General features: G+C 34.2%; 1 protein-coding gene across 1 annotated transcript; it reads right to left on the reverse strand.

Moving 5' to 3' along the window:
• Nucleotides 1-2746: 2746 nt before the first annotated feature.
• Nucleotides 2747-8268, reverse strand: LOC124918291 (uncharacterized mitochondrial protein AtMg00860-like). The gene is made up of 2 exons (XM_047458486.1): nt 8225-8268; nt 2747-3311 (listed from the first exon to the last, which is right to left on the reverse strand). Exons 1-2 carry the CDS (start codon nt 8266-8268, stop codon nt 2747-2749), a joined length of 609 nt encoding a protein of 202 aa, XP_047314442.1.
• Nucleotides 8269-23915: the final 15647 nt, after the last annotated feature.

Below are 23915 nucleotides of genomic sequence, written 5' to 3' on the forward strand. Positions count from 1 at the left end.
ATGCTTAATGCTTAATGCTTAATGCTTAATGATAAATGCTTAATGATAAATGCTTAATGCTTAATGCTTAATGCTTAATGCTTAATGCTTAATGCTTAATGCTTAATACTTAATGCTTAATGCTTAATGCTTAATGCTTAATGCTTAATGCTTAATGCTTATTGCTTAATGTTTAATGCTTAATGCTTAATGCTTATTGCTTAATGCTTAATGCTTAATGCTTAACGCTTAATGTTTAACGCTTAACGCTTAACGCTTAACGCTTAACGCTTAACGCTTAACGCTTAATGCTTAATGCTTAATGCTTAATGCTTAATGCTTAATGCTTAATGCTTAATGCTTAATACTTAATGCTTAATGCTTAATGCTTAATGCTTAATGCTTAATGCTTAATGCTTAATGCTTAATGCTTAATTCTTAATGCTTAATGCTTAATGCTTAATTCTTAATGCTTAATGCTTAATGCTTAATGCTTAATGCTTAATGCTTAATGCTAAATGCTTAATGCTTAATGCTTAATGCTTAATGCTTAATGCTTCATGCTTCATGCTTCATGCTTCATGCTTAATGCTTAATTCTTAATGCTTAATGCTTAATGCTTAATGCTTAATGCTTAATGCTTAATGCTTAATGCTTAATGCTTAATGCTTAATGCTTAATGCTTAATGCTTAATGCTTAATGCTTAATGCTTAATGCTTAATGCTTAATGCTTAATGCCTAATGCTTAATGCTTAATGCTTAGTGCTTAATGCTTAATGCTTAGTGCTTAGTGCTTAGTGCTTAATGCTTAATTCTTAATGCTTAATGCTTAATGCTTAATGCTTAATGCTTAATGCTTAATGCTTAATGCTTAATGCTTGATGCAGCGTGCGTGGCTAGGATGAACCTTTATCAAGATTCGTTGATTCTTACGAATACCGAAAGTTGATAGATATTGAGGAAACCTCGTTTTCTGATTAATAATCTTCCCATAACAAAGTGTTTTAAGATTCTTTAAATACTCAAACCCTAGCTTGCAAAAGAAATAAACAACTTTTAATTAATTGCAAAAAACACCCGAAACTAATAAAAATGCGATTTGAGCCCCTAAACGTCGTCAGATGGCCTTAAACCATCATACCTCATGGCAAAGCCATGACTTCTTCATAGCACCACGTTTCCGCCCGAAAAACACTAGGCAATCGTCGAAATCTGACACTTGCGAGATATTTTCGGATGCTGCAACTTTCGCATAAACGCCTCTTCGACTCGCACCGCATCATTCCCCCTAGGGTAGAAAAGATTCGTCCTCGAATCTGGAACCGCATCATCCTCATCAGAAGAAGACTCACCCACAAAAGGAACAAGATGCTTCACATTGAACACATCAGAGGTACGCACATGGCTGGGAAGGCGTAAACGATAAGCATTGGGGTTGATCTTCTCCACAATCTCAACAGGACCAATCTTCTTAGCAGCAAGCTTGCTATATTCATGAGCTAGAAAACGATCCTTAGTCAGAATAGCCCACACAAAGTCACCAACTTCAAAATCAACAGCACGCCTTCTCGAATCAGCCTTCTCCTTGTACTTGGCAGTAGCAGCAACCAAGCGGTCATGAGTGGTCTGATGAACCTGAGCCAACTGACCAACAAAATCCGCAGCAGTGGAATGAGGACGCACCTTGCTGGGCAGCGCTAACAAATCAAGAGGAGCACGCGGAGACAGCCCGTAAATCACATGGAAAGGACTGAAACCAGTGGAGCGATTAACAGCATGATTGTGAGCAAACTCGGCCTGAGGAAGCTTCAGATCCCAAGCCTTAGGATGATCCCCAACTAAATTGCGCAGAAGGTTCCCTAAAGACCTATTAACAACTTCAGTTTGGCCATCAGTTTGCGGGTGATAGGCACTGCTAAAATTCAGTTGAGTATTAACCAAACGCCAAAGACTCCTCCAAAAGTGACTCACAAAGCAAGTGTCCCGATCAAAAACTAAGGAGGCAGGAAGTCCATGAAGGCGATACACATCCCTAAAATAAAGCTGTGCAACAGCCACAACATCAGAGGTTTTCTTGCAGGAAATGAAATGAACCATCTTCGAGAATTGGTCAACCACCACAAAAATCGAATCAGAACCACGCTAGGTACGTGGCAGCCCAAGGACAAAATCCATACTGACATCAGACCATGGTTGAGTGGGAATAGGCAGAGGCAAGTATAACCCGGCATTAGTCGAAGCGCCCTTAGCCAACTGACAAACACGACAGCGAGCAACAAAACTCCCCACCTCTTTGCGCATCGAAGGCCAGAAATAAGAAGCTGCAAGAAGCTGGAAGGTACGATCACGCCCAACATGGCCTTCTTTGTGGAGTTCCTGAATCATCCTCAAACGTAGGCTGCAATCTGGAATGCACAGCTGCACACCGCGGAAAAGGAACCCATCCTCCAAGACAAAGTCCCTCGAATCCCCCTGTTGGATGCGAATGAGGACCTGAGAAAAGAAAAGATCATCACGATAGAGGTCCACAAACGAATCAAAGCCGGGTACATGGACACGCATCTCCGCCAACAGCCCATGACGACGACTCAAAGCATCGGCCACGCGATTAGACACACCAGCCTTGTGTTTAATCACAAAAGTAAATTGCTGTAAATAAGAGACCCACGAAGCATGACGATGAGAAATCTTGTCCTGACCACCAAGATGCTTGAGGGAATCATGATCCGTATATAAGACAAACTCCCGCTGAAATAAATAATGACGTCAGTGTTTGACTGCCTGGACAATAGCATAGAACTCAATATCATAGGTACTGAAACGAAGTTTAGCGCTAGACAGTTTCTCACTAAAATAAGCAACTGGACGCCCAGATTGGCTAAGTACAGCCCCAATACCCAATTTCGAAGCATCACAATGTAGTTCAAATGGCTGGGAAAAATCAGGAAGAACCAAAATAGGGGCTGAAGTGAGTCGGTGCTTGATCTCAACAAAGGCAGCCTCGGCATCATCCGTCCAGAAGAACTTAACCCCCTTCATACAATCAGTGATAGGAGCTGTAACACTGCTGAAGTGAGGAATAAAACGCCGATAGAAGGAAGCCAAGCCATGAAAACTGCGAACTTCAGTGATCGAAGAGGGGTGGGGCCACTGATTGACAGTCAGTACCTTACTCGGGTCCACTTTCAGGCCCTCCCGAGACACCACATAACCGAGGAACTGGGTAGAATCAGTAAGAAATGTGCACTTCGAGGAAGCAGCATAGAACTTGTCACGCCGGAGAACAGATAACACCTCACGAAGATGGGAGAGGTGTGCTACCTCGCTGTCACTGTAAATCAAGATGTCGTCGAAGTAAATGACTACAAACTTCCCAATGAAAGGGCGAAGAGCCTGGTTCATCACACGCATAAAGGTGCTAGGAGCATTCGACAGACCAAACGGCATAACCAGCCACTCATATAAGCCCTTACGAGTCTTAAAGGCAGTCTTCCACTCATCCCCCATGCGAATACGAATCTGATGGTATCCACTCTTGAGATCCAGTTTGCTAAACACAGAAGCACCACCCAACTGATCCAACAAGTCATCCAACCGGGGAATAGGAAATCGATAACGCACTGTAATCTTGTTGATAGCACGACTATCAATGCACATACGCTAAGACCCATCCTTTTTTGGGGTAAGAAGGGCCGGGACAACACAGGGACTAAGGCTCTCTCGAATGTGTCCCTTAGCCAGCAAGTCCTCCACCTGTCTACGCATCTCTTCATGTTCTTTGGGACTCATGCGGTAATGAGGACGGTTGGGTAGGGCAGCACCTGGAACCAAGTCAATGTGATGCTGGATATCACGCAAAGGAGGCAAGGCACAACGCAGATTCTCAGGAAAAACATCTGCAAACTCCTGTAACAACGGCTGCACTAGAATAGGCACCTCAGAACTAGCACCACAGGTAATCAGCGAACAAAATAGAGCAAACACCATGCCAGATTCGACCATGGCGGTCTGAAAAGGACCCCGAGACAACAAGGTGGCAGGGGGGACGCATGATGAGTGGGGGCAGCACCCTTCTTGGGCTGATTTGGCATCAACACAATCTTGGTACCATGAAATAAGAACGTGTAGGTATTAGCACGCCCATCATGTATAACAGAATGATCAAACTGCCAAGGGCGACCAAGTAAAAGGTGACAAGCATCCATAGGAACCACATTACAATATACAGCATCACGATAATGGGAACCAATGGAAAAATTAACAAGTACGCGCTTGGAAACTGTAACATCCGTACCTTGACTCAGCCAGGACAGGCGATAAGGCTTGGGGTGAGGTTCAGTGGACAGACCCAGCTTCGAAACTGCAACCTCAGAAATCACATTCTCACAACTCCCAGCATCAATGATGAAGGTGCAAACTTTGCCACCGATGGTACAAGTGGAATGGAACAGATTATTGCGTAACCACTCGTTGGCAGGAGCACGAGGGGTTAAACATGATCGACGAATCACCAAAAAGGGGCAAACATCACCAGAAACATACTCCTCCGCTGCCTCATCATCATAAACATCATACACTGGGGCTGAATCTGAAGGAAGAGCAGAGTCAGGATCATCCACCTCAGTAAAAAGACCACGATTGGTGGACTTTGGGTTGCAACACTCTGCTTGGCAATGGCCAACTTCACCACAATTGAAACAACGCAAGCCACCGGGACGTCCCTGCGGGGGGGCTGTAGTGCTGCGAGGGGGGGCTGGGGTGGGATGGGCCGGCTGGGAAAAAGAACCAATGCCACTAGTGGGGACAACCTGTTTTCCAAAGCTACCCGAACCGCGCCTGGCTAGCTGTTTCTCAGCCTGTGAAGCGCGCTGATGTGCCTCAGAAACAGTCAAGGGATCAAACATATTCAAAATATCCTGTAACTGGAGGCCAAGACCACCAATATAGCGAGAAACCAACTGGAGAGGGGACTTAGACAGGTCAACACGAGCCACAAAGGTGTAAAACTCAGTGGAATAGTCATCCACGGAACGAGAACCCTGACGAAGATTTTGGAACCGCTGGTACAGGTTACGTTCGTAATTATATGGTAGAAACGCAGCCCTAATATGCTTCCTGAATTTGTCCCAATTCGTGAGCTTTGCCTTACCATGACGAACACGTGTCTGTTTCAACTGCTGCCACCATGCTTGTGCACGAGCATGTAAGCGGATCGTAACAAGGGGTACACGACGATCTGCAGGAACTTACTTGAAATCCAGAATCTCTTCAACCTGAGAAAGCCAATCAATAAACTCTTCCGGTGGTAGACTACCATCGAACTTAGGGATGTCCACCCTAAAAGCCTGCTCCCAGCGATGATTGGGGCGTTCAGGGGATCGATTCTGAAGACCACCGAGAGGGTTTTCATCTGTCACCGTAACATCATCTTCAGGGTGGTGCATGTGCATAGATGCATCCATCCATTGCGTCAACCATTCAACCTGCCGCCTCAAATCGTCGTTATCACGGCGAAACTCAGCGTTTTCACGTCGCAACTCATCAAGGTCACCATCATCAGCACCAGGGGTAGGGTTGTGCGGCTGTCTTCGGGGCGGCATACCTCAGGGTCGACTGGAAACTGATACCAATTGATGCAGCTTGCGTGGTTAGGATGAACCTTTATCAAGATTCGTTGATTCTTACGAATACCGAAAGTTGATAGATATTAAGGAAACCTCGTTTTCTGATTAATAATCTTCCCATAATAAAGTGTTTTAAGATTCTTTAAATACTCAAACCCTAGCTTGCAAAAGAAATAAACAACTTTTAATAAATTGCAAAAAACACCCGAAACTAATAAAAATGCGATTTTGAGCCCCTAAACGTCGTCAGATGGCCTTAAACCATCATACCTCATGGCAAAGCCATGACTTCTTCACAGCACCACGTTTCCGCCCGAAAAACACTAGGCAATCGTCGAAATCTGACACTTGCGTGATATTTTCGGATGCTGCAACTTTCGCATAAACGCCTCTTCGACTCGCACTGCATCAATGCTTAATGCTTAATGCTTAATGCTTAATTCTTAATTCTTAATGCTTAGTGCTTAATGCTTAATGCTTAGTGCTTAATGCTTAATGCTTAGTGCATAATGCTTAATGCTTAATGCTTAATGCTTAATGCTTAATGCTTAATGCTTAATGCTTAATGCTTAATGCTTAATGCTTAATGCTTAATGCTTAATGCTTAATGCTTAATGCTTAATGCTTAATGCTTAATGCTTAATGCTTAATGCTTAATGCTTAATGCTTAATGCTTAATGCTTAATGCTTAATGCTTCATGCTTAATGCTTAATGCTTAATGCTTAATGCTTAATGCTTAATGCTTAATGCTTAATTCTTAATGCTTAATGCTTAATGTTTAATGCTTAATGCTTAATGCTTAATGCTTAATGCTTAATGCTTAATGCTTAATGCTTAATGCTTAATGCTTAATGCTTAATGCTTAATTCTTAATGCTTAATGCTTAATGCTTAATGCTTAATGCTTAATGCTTAATGCTTAATGCTTAATGCTTAATGCTTAATGCTTAATGCTTAATGCTTAACGCTTAACGCTTAATGCTTAATGCTTAATGCTTATTGCTTAATGCTTAATTCTTAATGCTTAATTCTTAATGCTTAATGCTTATTGCTTAATGCTTAACGCTTAACGCTTAACGCTTAACGCTTAACGCTTAACGCTTAACGCTTAACGCTTAACGCTTAATTCTTAATGCTTAATGCTTAATGCTTAATGCTTAATGCTTAATGCTTAATGCTTAATGCTTAATGCTTAATGCTTAATTCTTAATGCTTAATGCTTCATGCTTCATGCTTCATGCTTCATGCTTCTTGCTTAATGCTTAATGCTTAATGCTTAATGCTTAATGCTTAATGCTTAATGCTTAATGCTTAATGCTTAATGCTTAATGCTTAATGCTTAATTCTTAATGCTTAATGCTTAATGCTTAATGCTTAATGCTTAATGCTTAATGCTTAATGCTTAATGCTTAATGCTTAATGCTTAATGCTTAATGCTTAATGCTTAATGCTTAATGCTTAATGCTTAATGCTTTATTCTTAATGCTTAATGCTTAATGCTTAATGCTTAATGCTTAATGCTTAATGCTTAATGCTTAATGCTTAATGCTTAATGCTTAATGCTTAATGCTTAATGCTTAATGCTTAATGCTTAATGCTTAATGCTTAATGCTTAATTCTTAATGCTTAATGCTTAATGCTTAATGCTTAATGCTTAATGCTTAATGCTTAATGCTTAATGCTTAATGCTTAATGCTTAATGCTTAATGCTTAATGCTTAATGCTTAATGCTTAATGCTTAATGCTTAATGCTTAATGCTTAATGCTTAATGCTTAATGCTTAATGCTTAATGCTTAATGCTTAATGCTTAATGCTTAATGCTTAATGCTTAATGCTTAATGCTTAATGCTTCATACTTAATGCTTAATGCTTAATGCTTAATGCTTAATGCTTAATGCTTAATGCTTAATGCTTAATGCTTAATGCTTAATGCTTAATGCTTAATGCTTAATGCTTAATGCTTAATACTTAATGCTTAATGCTTAATGCTTAATGCTTAATGCTTAATGCTTAATGCTTAATGCTTAATGCTTAATGCTTAATGCTTAATGCTTAATGCTTAATGCTTAATGCTTAATGCTTAATGCTTAATGCTTAATGCTTAATGCTTAATGCTTAATGCTTAATGCTTAATGCTTAATGCTTAATGCTTAATGCTTAATGCTTAATGCTTAATGCTTAATGCTTAATGCTTAATGCTTAATGCTTAATGCTTAATGCTTAATGCTTAATGCTTATGCTTAATGATTAATGCTTCATGATTAATTATTAGGTTAATTCTTAATGCTTAATGGTTAATGTTAATGCTTAATTGAACATCTTAAAGTATATAAGTCATGGTGGAGATTTAATGAATATAATTGAATATTATGGTTAATAAAGAAGTTATTAAGTTGTCTTGGAGACAACTCTAAATCTATAAGAGAGACGATAGAACATTTGGGTCATCTAATATTGACAAATGCATCTTGGCCATCTAACATTGAATAATGCAATTGGTCCATCTCTAAAATTGTTTAATGCATATACCATCATGTATTGACTAATGCATCTGAGAAATTCCAGAAATGTAGTATTGACTAATGTATTTGGGTCACCTCTAGAATTGACTATGCATACCTTCCATCTTTGGCATTAGCAAATGAATTTATGTCATTCGACATTGACGAATGCATATCGTCCAACCGACATTGACTAATGCACATTTGTGTATTGAATGCATATAGGCAATCTGACAAATATTAATACGATTGAGCCATCTCTAGTATTGAGTAATGCATTTGGGCCATCACGCATTGATAAATGCGTGGGCATCTATCATTGACTAATATATTTGGGTCACCTCAAGCATTGACTAATGTAATTGTGCCATCTTTAGCTTTAACCAATGAATTTGGGCTATCCAATGTTTACTAATAGATTTAGGCCATCTAATATTGACGAATGCATTTGAGCCATTCAGCATTGATGAATCCATCTAGGCCATTCGACACCAACGAGTGCATCTGGGTCATTCAGTATCAACGAGTACATCTAGGTGATCCTTCATCAACGAGTGCATCCTTGTTATTCAACATCGACGAGTGTATCTAGGCCATCCGACATCAACGAGTGCATCCTTGTTATTCAACATCGACGAGTGCATCTAGGCCATCCGACATTGATGAATGCATTTAAGCCATCTGACATCCACGAATGTATCTGGGTCATCCGACATTGACAAATTTGTCTTAGGGCAACTCTAAATCTCAGAGGAGATAGAATATCTAGGACATCCACATTTACTAATGCATTTGGGTCACTAGTACATTAATAATGCATCTAGGACATATAATAGAAGAGACACTCACCAAAACTCTAAGCTCCAAAAATTAGCCACCTTTAAAAACACAAATAAATTAATTTTTTTAAAAGATTACAAGCAAACATAGAAAATAATATTTGGGCATGGAGAAGAGGATGGAATACCACGGTGGAAAAAGATAATAGAAGAGACACACACCAAAATCCTTAGTTCTATATAGACCATCACCGAGATTAGTCAATATAGAACAAAGATGGAACGATATAATTAGTCACACACCTACATAGAACAAATGCATTAGTCATTAACGAATGACCCAACTGCATTCATTAATGTATTCGTCAATTCTGAATTGCTTAGATTCATTCGCTAATTCCAAAGATGGAACAAATGCATTAGTTAATGATATAGATGACCCATATACATTATTCAAGGATGCTATAAGTGACTAAGGCTGATTTAAATAGCTCATCCATGAATTGATTAAATCCATGTCCCTTTCTTAGTGAAAGATTGGAAATTATATAAAACTTATTCTATATAGACTATCATACACGGAAATATAGGCATGTGTCCTTTATAAATATATTAGTAGTAGGTATAAAATATTTTTTTATTACAATTATTTATTTATTATTCAATATTATAATCGATAAAAATTAATTATATTATCACAATAAGTAAAAAATGAATTATATATTAGTTATTAATCTTTTTTTTAATTTATTATATTAATTCAAATTAATTATTTTTGAAACGATTAAAATTATATATGAAATATACTTTATATATTTTTAATTTAATATTAATAATACATCACAATATTACTTTAAAATTAATTTATAATAAAAGTATTTATTATTTTTCCAATGAAATAATATAAATATATATATATATATATATATATTAATAATATATTATTATTCTATATTTTTTCTTTTAATATTTTTTACAAAAGTATAAAAACGAAATTAATCCTTCATCAATTACTTATCTTATTAAAATTTATTATATTAATTTTAATTTAATTATTTTTCTTTTAGTGATTAAAGTTACTTAAAATACTTAATATATATATATATTTCAACAAATATTAAATAATATATAAAAATAATACTTAAAATAATATTTTATTTGAAAAAATAATTATTATTCCTAATAAATAAAAACTATTACTATGATTTTAATGGGGGATTTTGTGAATATATAAATATATTTATATATATTTCAATTAATCATATATATAATTTATAATTAAAAAATAATAATTTATTATCTATTCATAATTTCTTTTACATAATAATAGTATTGTATTAGTTGTATAATTAATAATAAAACAAATTTTAATAAATTATATATATATATATATATATATATTATGTTTTCTCATTTTATTTCTTCTCAAAAATATATATTTTTTAAATAAGTTGATATTTTACGCTAATTTATTTATTTTGAATATTTAAATCAATAATTAATAAATGTAAAAATTTAGAATTTAAAGTCACCTGAATTAACAATACAGAATATTATTTTCTAAATTTTGTGTCACATTTAAATATCTATAAAAATCAACCAATCTCGTCAAGTCAAAACGAGTAATAAAACACAAATTTCACAATGAAAAAACTCTTTAGACAAAACAAAAATGAGACGCATACGCCTCTTAAAAATTCATTATATCCAGAATAATTGACTACACAATATTCTCACATAACAAAGTTTTACCATCATCAAAATACATAAACCTCAACAACATCATCATCTATAAAAAAAAAAATATATATATATATATATATATATATATATATATAATACATACAAACATAATAATCTCACCTATAGTAAGAAGAACATTCATTTCTCTCACTAAATTGTTACTCCTCCAACAATTTCATAATTCATTTTTTTTATCCCAAAATTGATAAAACTGATCTTTTTTTTTATAAAAAAATAAAAAAAATATTCCTAATTTTTTGTGTGTCCTTCTAGTCTCCTCTAAAAAGTATGGATTCTTTAATTATATGTTTTATTTATTATTACTTCAACAAGTACCATGGTCGAAACTCCAACACTATATTCATTAATAATGGATTGTTTATTGGTTGGGTTGGGTTAATTTGTGACATTAAATGTATTAAAACTCGTGGTGGTTCGAATGTATGATTTGTATGGTTCATTAAGTTATAATTAGTGGAAATATGACTTTCATTTATGAAAATTGTTTATCGATAAAGGTGGGTGCATTGAACAAACTTGAATGAGAGTAGGCCTCCAAATGATTCAAGTCGCTCGTAAGTTACTCGCGAGCCGCTCGGTCAAAGCTCGACTTGAGCATGACTTGATCGATTTCGTGCCGAGCTCGAGCCGACTCGTTTAATATTCGAGCCGAGCTCGAGCTCATATAATGTTTGCTCGATGGCTTATCGAGATTTTTCGAGCCTAATAATATAAAATATATATATTTATTTTATATTAAAATTTAAAACAGTTTTTTTTCCCTCTCTCTTTTCAAAGCCCATGTAGAAGGCTCACTATCCACATTATTATATTCAATTGTCATAAAACAAAACCCTAATTTCAAATGTATCAATCATAACTCCTAAGTGACTCTTCAACTCTTTTTTTTCTACTTTCTTTCGTTTCACCATTTCTTCTTCTTCCTCCGTCTTCATCATTTCTTCTTCTTTTTCCGTCTTCATCATTTATTCTTCTTTCGTCTACATCATTCTATTCACTAAGTCATAATAGGTTATTACATTTTTTTTATGTTATCTCTTATCTACATTATTTCTCTCATTCATTCACAAGAAGCCTACAGGTATATTAAAATATATTTTCATTTCTACTATAACTATTGTTCTTACTTTTAGATAACCTTAATTTTTTTTTTTGTATTATGAGAAATTTGTGCTTTTATTGATCGTATATAGAAAAACACTATTACATATATTGATCAATTAGTCAAAAACAAAATAATTTTAGGGGCATCAAAGTGTTGGATAAATATAGAAAAATCTATAATATATAATGGTTTACAATTTATTTTAGGGATAAATTGATAATAGAAAAAATGTTAGACAATATTATATTATATATAATATTGAAAGATATAGAAAATTTTAATATATTATATATAATAAAAGATAAAAGAAGGTTAGTATATTATATATATATATATATATATATTATGAAGAGATAAAAAAAAAGGTTAGTATATATTATATATAATATGTTGAGAGAAAAAATTAATTTAAAAGATTAATAATATATTATAATATATAAAAAAATTAATATATTCTTGTTATAAATAAGTTAATTTAAATATATATAATAATATTAAATAGAAAACAGGTGGATTTGTTTTTGTTGATATCTACTCTTAAAGTAAGTTAATTTTTAGTGATTTGTTTTAACATGTATTTTTAATATTAATTATTTTTAAACTTAAACATTTCATATTATTAAATGCATGTAGTTGCATTTGTGTAATATTAAAGAATGTGACTTAAAATATATTAATATATTGAATGGTCAAACAATTTATATAGTTTTGTACTTTGATTTTGAAATTTTATATTTTAGAATTTTGATTAGTCATGGTGTATTTGGATTATCATATTTTTGGAATTTTAAATAGTTATGATTTTTTTATATTTTCATTTTAAAATATTATGTTTTCAATGTGGAATATGTATGAAAATTTGATATTTTTATTTTGAAAATAAATTTTAGTTTGAGTTCGAGCTTGAGTTCGAGCATTTCGAGTCTAGCCGAGATTATAAGTAAATAGTCGAGTCGAGCTCGAGCTCAAATTTATAAACTCGTTCGAGCTCGAGTTCGAGTCGAGCTAATAAATACTAAATCGAGTCGAGCTTGAGCTTAAATAAGTTCGAGTGGAACTTGGCTCATTTGTAGCCCTATATCAGTGTGCTTTAATTTGAATTTTAGAAACTCTTGGTGTTAAATAATGTTGGCACATGTGAGAGTTTCAATTTATTTTTTAGATATAGAAACACCAATTATTGTTTCAAGAGTTTAAATTGTCTTTTGGTGGTATACTTTTGTATACATCTAAAAATTTTAAGTTTATCTTTTTATAATAATTTGAATTTTTAATATTACCGTATAAGTTATAAAGAAATAACTTTTTATAAAATTTTATATTAGAGAACATATTATTTGGAGTCCCTCATAAATCCTTAATTATTTTATGACTGAATAAGATTGAATATATGATATATGTGTCTTCTTATAAAATTTAATTAGAATATCATAAATTTAATTTCAATTTCTAACCATGAACAATACATTTCAACTAATTTAATTTTACTTCATCAAATAATAAAAATTACAATAAAATTCATGAATGCTATACATTAAAACAAAATTACCTTTACAACTTTATTGGTTATTTTGCAAGACTTAAAAAATATGATTCAAGAAAAACTCGGATTTTCTCCTTTTATATTAAGGATAGTAAAAAAATGATGAATCATAAGCTCCTAAAACTAGGATTGTCTAAGAACACAAATATTTAGAAGGTTACAAACATTCACAAGGCAGTTGAAGGAAGCGTTGTTGATATAGAACGGTCAAAGCACATTAATAGAGACAATGCAAAACATAAACACTTAGTTTCTATATAGACCATCATGGCAAAAATATACACATATTTTTTTTTTATAAATAAATTAGTTATAGGTATAAAATATATTTCTTTTGTATAACAATTATTTATTAATTATTAAATATTATAATCAACGGAAATAAATTATTTTATAACAATTAGTAAAAAAAAAGAAGTTAATTCTATATTAGTTATTAATTTTTTTATTTCATTATATTAATTTCAAATTAATTATTTTTTAAACAATTAAAATTATATATTAAATATTAATTAATATTAAAAATATATCACATGATTACTCTCAAATTAATTGGTAATAAAAGTAATTATTATTTGTTTCAATGATGTGATATGCATATATATATTTACATAAATAGATATATTTATGTCTATATTTATATATATATTATATTGATAAAATATAATTATTGTTAATTTTTTGTTTTAATCTTTTTATCAAAAGTATAAAAAATAAATTAATATTTACTATGACACATACATTTTTCCAAATGAACGATCTCTACTCCAAAATAATTGATCTTTTAAAACATAAAATTTATTATCATTTATTTAATAATCCAACACCTATTTTTGAGATCCAATTTCTAGCCTACTAGCGAACCATGCCTGTTCTATTTTTAAACATTCAACTAGGTGTAACTATTGAGTTCTATGGCGGTAAACTCAATGAAGTCATTATAGTGACATTGCTACTGTGAAAAAATATGCTAGATGCGCTCATTTAGAATATCCATTATAAAATAAAAGGCTATAAAAATTATTTAATGTCATACATGTCGATTGAGAGGACAAAAATGATTAAAATCTGAAAGTATTCCAAAGTTCAATATTAATACATTGAATGGACAAATAAAATATAAAAATCGTTGTAGTTTTTCTCTATATTTTTTGGTGTAATAATACTCAATTTATTTCAAATTAGTTTTAAAATAAAAATAATTCATAATTTTGTTTACAAAATTATTTAAAACTATTTTCTATTTTTTACTGATTTTAGAAAACAATTTGAGGCATTTAAAATAGTAACATGAATAAATAATTAAAATATATAAAAGAGCATGACTTAAATTAGTTTAGGTTTAGGCTTGGGTTAAACGAGAGGTTCGTACTACTTTCTTGAAGACTTGGTGTGAAGGCTTGATTCCAAGACAATAGACTAAAGGGGGTGAGGGTTTCAACTCCTTGAACTCGCATTAATTTATTTTTTTTCAACCCAACATTTTATTCTTTTCTCTATACTATAAATATTATAGTTATTACACTATAACAGATAATAAGTGAGCATATTACCTATAATAATCAAAACAATCCACAAATATTCCTATTAAAATAAATATACAAGATCTAAAAAGTGATAGAAGTACCCGATTAAAATAACAAATTTATATATTTAAAATATTTTCTCGTATTATTTAAAATGTAAAATTAAGATAAAAAAAATCTTTGAAATTTAACAAACTTTTCATTATTATTTAATTTGCAACATTTTATTTTATAGAATAAATTTTATTTTGTGTTAATCTTATTTCTTTAAATCATTATTATACATTAAAATTGTCCTTTTATTCAATATTATATTTCCTTACACCACCCATTTAATATAACTTAACAAATCTCCATAATTCACAAATATTCTATCTCCTCTCTAATCTAGAGTTTCCCTAAGACATCTTAATATATACATTTGTCAATATCAAATTGCCTAGATGCATTGGTAGATATCTAATGACCTATATGTATTTGCTGACGTTGGATGGCCTAGATGCACTCGTCAATGTCGGATGGATCAAATGCACTCGTCGATGACGGATGATCTAGATACACTTGGCAATACTAGAGGTCACAGATGCATTCGTCAATGTCAGATGGCTTAGATACATTCGTGAATTCCGGATACCCCAGATCAAATATTCAATGTCGAATGGCCTATATTCATTCGTCAATATAAGAGATAGTCTAATTTCATTAATCAATATCAGAGGTGGCCCAAATGTATTAGTTAATTCTAGATTCTCATATGCATTAGTCAATACAAGATGGCCAATATGTATTACTTAATACCTGAGATGGATTAATTGCATTACTCAGTGCCTTATATGGTATAAATGCGATTCTTATAACTATCAGTGGCTCAAATGGATTAGTCATTGTCGAATGACCCATATACATTCGCCAATGTCAGATGGTCTAGATTCATTCGCTAATTCCAAAGATGAAAAGAATGCATTAGTCAATACTATAAGTGACCCATATGTAATAATGAGTTTAAGTATCTAAAATGTAACAATAAAATGATAACAAATACTTATATGTATATATATGACACTATCAGAAATTTATTTTGGAATGACCGTGGATCGGTTTTAAAAATTATGGCACATCTTGAAAACATTTGTGCACAATAATTATTTTATTGTTTGTGGCCAAACATTTTTATTTTTTCTTTCTCCCTATTTGTCTATTTTTATATTTCTAATGTCATTATTCTTTACAGTGTACTTGAACGAATCACAATTTTAATTTATCATAAACTTTTTTCTAAAAACAAATTAATGAATATTTACCTCAGCTTCAATATTTCCAAGAATCATGCTACCCTCTCATGGTAGTTTCTATTACACCTAACAATGGAAATTTATGTAAGTGTTTATGTGATCAAACACGATAAAGAAGGAGTTGAATCGATAGACAATATAAATTTAAAATCATCGATTAATCGGTTTGAAGATCGATATGATCTATTAAGTGATTTATTAAATAGATTAAATATATATATATTATATTAATAACAAAAAATATTAATTTTCATTTATATGAACAAATAGGATTATGAATAAAGTGCACTAACAAAATTTATAAACAATATGTATAATATATATCAATAATGTCATGAATAAAGTTCACTATTATAATTTGTAAAACACTTATAAATAAAGTATATTATATTTATATAAAAAATATTATAATTATTAGATTTACAATATTAGCAATATTATAATTTACTAACTGCATTATATTAATATTTTTCTAAAACTAAACATCACATTAAGGTTAAATAAACAATTGAGATGGATTCAGATCTAATTTCTGACCTAAAGAGAGAAAGGGAAAATTTTGGCACCAATCTCACTCCAGTCTCCCTCGGTCCGTCGCTCACCGTCAGTGGGATTCCAGCGTCGGAAACGTCATCTCTTCATCTCTTCGCTTTTGTCTCTTCTCCCTCTACATTATGACCGGAACCGTAACTGCAAGAATCTGGTAAAAATGTGAAGAACTGTTTGGTCGGTGCCTTGATCTCTCACTAGGAGCGGGTCTGAATCTCCATCGGCTTCTGAACGATTGCCTCCGCATCTTATGGTTCACTATAGTATGTAGCAACCCGTCTCTGGTCCTCACTTTGCTGGTTGGTCGGAAGAACAACGTCGTCGACCTCTATCGGGACATTCTGTTCGGTGCAGATCGATCCAACTTCTCCCCTCATTTATCGTTTCAGGTTTGGTCGACGCTTTGGACTTGGCTTCAGTCTTCACCGCGGCGGTTGCGGGTCAGACTCTGGCACTATCTTCTTTGCCTCTTTAAATTAGTGGTCGGTACGAAGGGAGAGCGGACCCTTTCTTTTTCGTTCTCTCATATTCATGCCTTTGTTCAAGCGTAGTAGGGATCCCTACTACATTTTACGCCCACCTATACTGTTGGGGAAAAAGACCTGACAGAAACCACAAAAGAAGAAAAACAAACTGAAAGAACACTAACAGAATTTGATAACAGAGTACGGCCAAAATGTTGCCTACGTCTCCGAGCACTAAGGCTATCAATTAATAAGGAAGAAGAGATACAAATTTGGGTGCAATAAATCAAAGAGGGGAGAGTTTCTTTTATACACTAAGAAACTTCCCCAACTCCCATCATCTTCCGATGTGGGATTTATGCTAATTGTAAATATAGTTTCTTTTATATACTAAGAAACTTCTTTCACTCCCATCATCTTCCGATGTGGGATTCTAATTGTGACAAAAACAACAAATCTCCACCTTGGCACAATATCCAAATACTAATCTTCAATATTAAAAATAAACCTTCAGTGCTTCCAATTGGCGCTCTTCAGCGCCGACTCAAACGTGGAACATGTGTACCAAATCTAAATAGTTAGATTTGGTTTTCCCCATGTCTTTAATCTCGAACTCTTTACTCAATTGAGCCTTCAATTTGTCAACTTCATATTGGCTCTTTGATGCTATCAACATATCATCAACGTACAAGAGTAGATAGATGTAAGACTCATCTTGCAATTTGCGCAAATACACACATGAACTGAATCTGCTTCTTATGTACTTGTTCTCCATCATAAACTTGTCAAGTCGCTTGTACCATTGTCTCGACGATTGCTTCAACTTGTACAATGATTTGTTCAACTTGCAAACCCAATTTTCTTTATCAGCAACTTTGAATCCATCTGATTGATAAATGTAGATTTCCTCGTTCAAATGACCGTGTATGTCTGCGGTCTTCACATCTGGTTGAGCTAGCTCCAAATTCATCTGCGCTACCAAGGCCAACAAAATTCCAATGGAAGAGTGCTTAACAATAGGACAAAGTACCTCATTATAATCACCTCCTTCCTTCTGAGCGTAGTTTTTAACTACCAATTTTGCCTTGTAGCGAACATCAAATTTTTCAAGAAATCCTTCTTTCTTAGCAAAGATCCATTTACAACCAATAGCATTCTTCTCTTTTCGTAGATGCCTCAACTTGCATGTCTCATTCTTCTGAATAGATTGCATCTCATCTTCCATAACACCTCTCCTTTTTCTATTTTCAGTATTTCGACTGACATCTGAAAAAGTGGATGGAACATCATCTACGACTAGAAGTGCATAGGCCGTCATGTCAACAAACCGACCTGGTTTTTGAATAACTCGTCTTGGCTTATTCACAGCAATTGATTCACTTTGTTCTGAAGGTTCTTGGGTCAGAACATGTTCCTCATTTAACTCTTCGTCTGTCGTCGGAGAGTCACTTCTAGTTGGGTTTATCTTTATCTGCTCAAACTCCACCTGTTGCGGAGTACAATCAATCTTGTCTGGTGTTACCTTATTCAATATTGAATAATCATCAAAAGTAACATCTCTTCTGATAATGGTTTTCTTTGCATCCAAACACCAGAGGCGATACTCTTTAACTCCTGTAGTAAATCCCATAAAAAGAGCCTTCTTTCCTCGTGGATCCAAATTTGATTCAACTCCATGATAATATGCAGTAGAACCAAAAATATGCAAAGAATCATAATCAGTTGCAAATTTTCCAGACCATACTTCTAATGGAGTCTTGCCACCAAGTGCAGATGATGGTAGGCGATTTACCAAATGTTGAGCGTATGACACAGCTTCTGCCCAATATTTCCTGTCTAACCCAGCATTAGACAACATACATCGAACTTTCTCCACCAATGTCATGTTCATACGTTCCGATACTTCATTCTGCTGTGGTGATTTTCTAACTGTGAAGTGTCGAACTATGCCACACTCTTGGCATAACTTCTGGAATGGATCATTCTTGTATTCTCCACCGTTATCAATCCGGAGAACTTTGATCTTTCTTCCTTTCTCGTCTTCAACTTGAGTTTTCCATTTAAGAAAAATCTCAAACACTTCACCTTTGTTCTTCATCGTAAACACCCATACTCTTCTGGAAAAATCGTCAACAAAAGTAACAAAGTAATGTCTACCTCCAAGAGAAGGAGTCTTGGCAGGTCCCCAGACATCTGAGTGCACATAATCCAAAATACCCTTGGTGTTATGGATAGTAGTGCCAAATTTTACTCGCCTTTGTTTTCCCAGAATACAATGTTCACAAAAATCTAACTTACAAACTTTTGTACCTTTCAATAATCCTTGCTTGACAAGAGTTTGTACAGATTTCTCACCAGCGTGCCCCAATCGCATATGCCATAACTTTGTTGCTTTTAATTCCTTACTGCTCCCGGAAGTTGATACACATGATGTCCCATTAACTGTACTACCTTGATAGTAATACAAATTATTACTCTTCCTGATAGCTTTCAACATCACTAGAGCTCCAGATATTACCCTAAGAACTCCATTTTCCAATTTCACATGTAGGCCTTTCGACTCCAAGGCCCCCAAAGAAATGAGATTCTTTTTCATATTCGGTATGTACCGAACATCTCTAATAATTCTAGTGGATCCGTCATCATTCCTCAGCTTGATTGAACCTATCCCCTTTATTTTACATGTATTAGTATCTCCCATGTAAATAACTCCACCATCTAGCTCTTTAAAGTCAAAGAACCACTTTCGAACTGGTGTCATATGATAAGTGCAGGCTGAGTCCAATATCCACGCATCAGGATGTGATGTTGTGTGTGACATTGATAAAGAGTATTCTGAATCTGCATCACCTTTGTTTTCTGCAACATTCGCATCTTCAGAATCTTTCTCTTTCTTCTTCAACTTTGGGCAGTTAATCTTCCAATGTCCTTTCTCACGACAGAAAGCACATTCATCTTTGGCAACTCTACTTTCAGATCTTCTTCCTTTCCCTTTTGATTTGCTCTGCTGACGGCCCCTAACCATCAATGCTTCATCTGCTGTACCTACTTTGCTTTTTCTTTTATCCTGCTTTCTCAATTCATGACTATATAAAGCAGAACTTACAGCATCAAAAGAAACATTTCATTTCCCATGAAGTAACGTTGTTTCTAAGTGTTCAAATTCATCAGGAAGGGACGATAGCAACATCAAAGCCAAATCTTCATCCTCAAACCTAACGTCAAGGTTTAACAAATCCGCTACTAACTAATTAAACTTAGTTATATGCTCATTCATCGTAGTACCTGATTGGTATTCAAACCGGAATAGTCGCTTCTTCATAAGGAGCTTATTCTAACCACTCTTCTTCAGAAACTTGTCCTCCAATGCTTGCCACAGTTTCTGTGCAGAAGTTTCATTCTTCACAGCATACTTCTGCTCTCTAGACAGGCACGACCGAATTGTTCCGCACGCCAACCGATTCATGATACTCCACTTTTTTTCTTCTATACCATCTGGCTTTCCGACCTCAATAGCAACATCTAGACCCTGCTGAAAAAGACAATCTAGAACCTCACCTTGCCACATGCCGAAATGCCCAGTTCCATCAAAGATCTCCACCGCAAACTTCAAATTCGACATCGGTGTCCTCGTCCAGGATGACGAAGGAGTTGACGCCCCTTTTGAAGACTCCACCATGCCAAGGACGAACCTTCGGCTCTGATACCACTTGTTGGGGAAAAACCCTGACAGAAACCACAAAAGAAGAAAAAACAAACTGAAAGAACACTAACAGAATTTGATAACGGAGTTCGGCCAAAATGTTGCCTACGTCTCCGAGCACTAAGGCTATCAATTAATAAGGAAGAAGAGATACAAATTTGTGTGCAATAAACCAAAGAGGGGAGAGTTTCTTTTATACACTAAGAAACTTCCCCAACTCCCATCATCTTCCGATGTGGGATTTATGCTAATTGTGAATATAATTTCTTTTATATACTAAGAAACTTCTTTCACTCCCATCATCTTCCGATGTGGGATTCTAATTGTGCCAAAAACAACATATACCACTATAATACTCACACTATTGTTGATTCATTGTAGACTATCCTCTCTAAAGGGTAGTTTATCCCATGGTCGACACATGCCCTTCCGACGTTATGACTCAGGCAAGAGGTGCTTTCCTGAATCATCCCTCTAGCCTATACAAGGTGTTACCCAGTCCCATGACTAGCAACTGTTCAAGGGGTTTCACTGAAATCCTATGGAAAACAGGGCAAGTCAATCAAGAGCAATTATGTTGGTGATGGTGATAAAAGCTCCTCTGAATTCAAGGCTAAACATCATGACCCGTATTCAGCAGCATCCTATCGGGGACACTTTTGTTGTTAATTGTTTAGGTCCTAATAGAAAATTATGTGATGTTTTGGTTGACAATGTGGTTTTAGGATCTGATAGGGTAGTGTAGTCTAAGAATGTTAGTGATTGCATGACTAGGGTAGATAATAATGTTATATTTATGTCCTTAAATGCTTTGGGAGTTCTTGCTGCACATGTCGATCTTATTGATTCTAAATTTAGGACTACTCCCATTGTTCTTTCATCTGGAACTCCTGAAACACCCCCTCCTATAATATGTCATATTGAGCCATCGGGTGCTAATCCTATGAATATTTCTTCTAGGCTTGCTGATTGTTGTTATGGGTTTTGCTGAAAAATCGGTTTGTTCTGGGGTCTTGGACCTATAGGGTCCATTGTGGGTGCTCCTTTGGGTTCTTTAGTTGCTGGTTCTGAAATTGATGGAGCTGGTTTAGTGTTGGGTGTTATCGGGTCCCTACGTGATGCCCCTTATGTATTCTGGATTCTAGACGTGCTATCTTAGGTTGCAGTGATGTTTTGAGACTTTAATGTTAAGATGATGTGTTGGTCTTGGGTGTTGGGGTCTGTTTAGGGCTTATCCGTGGTTCTGATGCTACCAGGTCTAATAGTTGGGGATGCTCCTTTGGATTTTATGGTGGTTGGTCTTGGGCTGTTATGTCTGGTACAGATTTGGTAGCAGGGTCTGGGTGTTGTTTGGATTTGGGTGATGTTGTGTCTAATGCTGATTTGGTTGCAAGGTTAGGGTGCAGATTGGGTTTGAGTTCAGTTGATGGTCTGGATGGTGTTGCCCATGTTGGTTGTTTCCTTGGGCTTGATGCTATCGGGCCTGAATGTGTTGTTGCAAGCTCTGTTGAGTTGAGCCAATTCAGGATTGGAGACGTTGTCTAGTGTCTTAAGGGTGGGGCTGTTGTTGTTTATGTTGAACTCTTGAAATCTGATGCTAATTTAGGTGGATGTCCTGGTGATGCTTCGGTTGTGGATGTTTGTGGTTTCAGTCTTGGGTCTGGTTGTTTTGGGCAGTCTGGTGGTGATTTGAATAGGGGTCCTCCTGTGCTATTTAGTGATGATGTTGGCCTAGCTGGACTAAAAGCTTCTTGTATTGAGGATGCTCACCATTGTTCTGTGGGTGCGGGGATTGTTGTTGTAGGGTCTACTGCTTTGCAAATTTCAGATGTTGGTTATGTTCTGTCTAGTCAACAGCTTGATTTTGGTTCGATCATCGGTTAGGGTCATTCTGGTGCTTTGATGCCTGCTGACTCTTTTATGGTTAGCTAGCAGCTGTCCTCAGGTCCTATTCTTGGTCAAGGTCGGTCTGATGAATTTCTGAATGTCGTTTTTGCTGTCAACCCTGCTTGATTCTGATGAGATCAAACCCAAAAACTTAGGGTTAGTATCGAACTCTTATTGCTGCTAGGGTAGAACTTAGGATTTTTTTTAATTCTATTTAATAGCGCTTTGAGTTTAAGTGGGGGACCATTGATGTGGTGTGTCATGATAGTTCTCTTTTCATTACCAAAAAAATTAAGTGTTTTGGTGATGTGCCGCCTCTATCACCGTACCTCCACCGCTGTATAGCACACCGCCTCCTTCAGCATTGCCCAAACTATTATTCTCTATGAATGCTTATAATATTAAAGTGTAAGTTATATTATATTTTTGTATCTCCTTTTATGATCAAGTTTGTGTTTTTAGATGTGGTTAATTTTTTTGTAAAACTAATCCTTATCTGAAACTAGGTAAACCAAATTTTTCTTGAATCAGATCTATTTTATGTATTGCAAAACTAACCAATAAAGTTGTACAAAGTAATTTTGTTTTGATGTATAAGATTGAACAATGTCATTGTAATACTTATTATGAAATAAAAGAAAATTAATTAAATTTGTTTTTCCTATTTAGATATTAGATCTAAATTATATATTTGATATTACAAATAAATTTTACAAAAATATATATATATATTGTATACTCAATTTTATGTAGGTTTAAAATAATTACTACAATTATGTATTTCATTAATTTGCGAACAATTATACCAAATTATCTTGAAATGATTAAATTATATAAAAATTGTAATGTATTGAAATTTTAATTATTATAAAGAAATAAATTTAAAACTCTTATAAAATATGGAAAAAATAGTGATAATATATATTAATTGTTTTTATTATCAAATGAGAGAAAAATTATTAAACAAGCAAATTTGGATTGAAAATCAAATATCAAATTATTCATATTGGATAATTGTATCAATTAATTTCTGAAATTTGTGACAAAATGTAAAGAGAGTAACTAATTATGTATATTTTTAAGCAGCGTAAAATTAATCCATTAACAAATAATGAGAAAAATGAAGTAAAAATATTTTATCATTTGAAATCACACATTTAGGTTATATACTTTGTTTTTTAGGTTTAGTCATTCAAA

This window comes from Impatiens glandulifera, unplaced genomic scaffold (assembly GCF_907164915.1).
Source record: "Impatiens glandulifera unplaced genomic scaffold, dImpGla2.1, whole genome shotgun sequence".
Taxonomy (NCBI): Eukaryota; Viridiplantae; Streptophyta; class Magnoliopsida; order Ericales; family Balsaminaceae; genus Impatiens; species Impatiens glandulifera.

Bases quoted from the DNA above. Each gene is read 5' to 3' on its own strand.
- LOC124918291 (XM_047458486.1), bottom strand. From the start codon at position 8,268: ATGTCGAATGACATAAATTCATTTGCTAATGCCAAAGATGGAAG. The intron at 3,312-8,224 runs GTATGCATAGTC...CTTGATTTACAG, and splicing joins GCTAATGCCAAAGATGGAAG to TGACAGCGAGGTAGCACACC.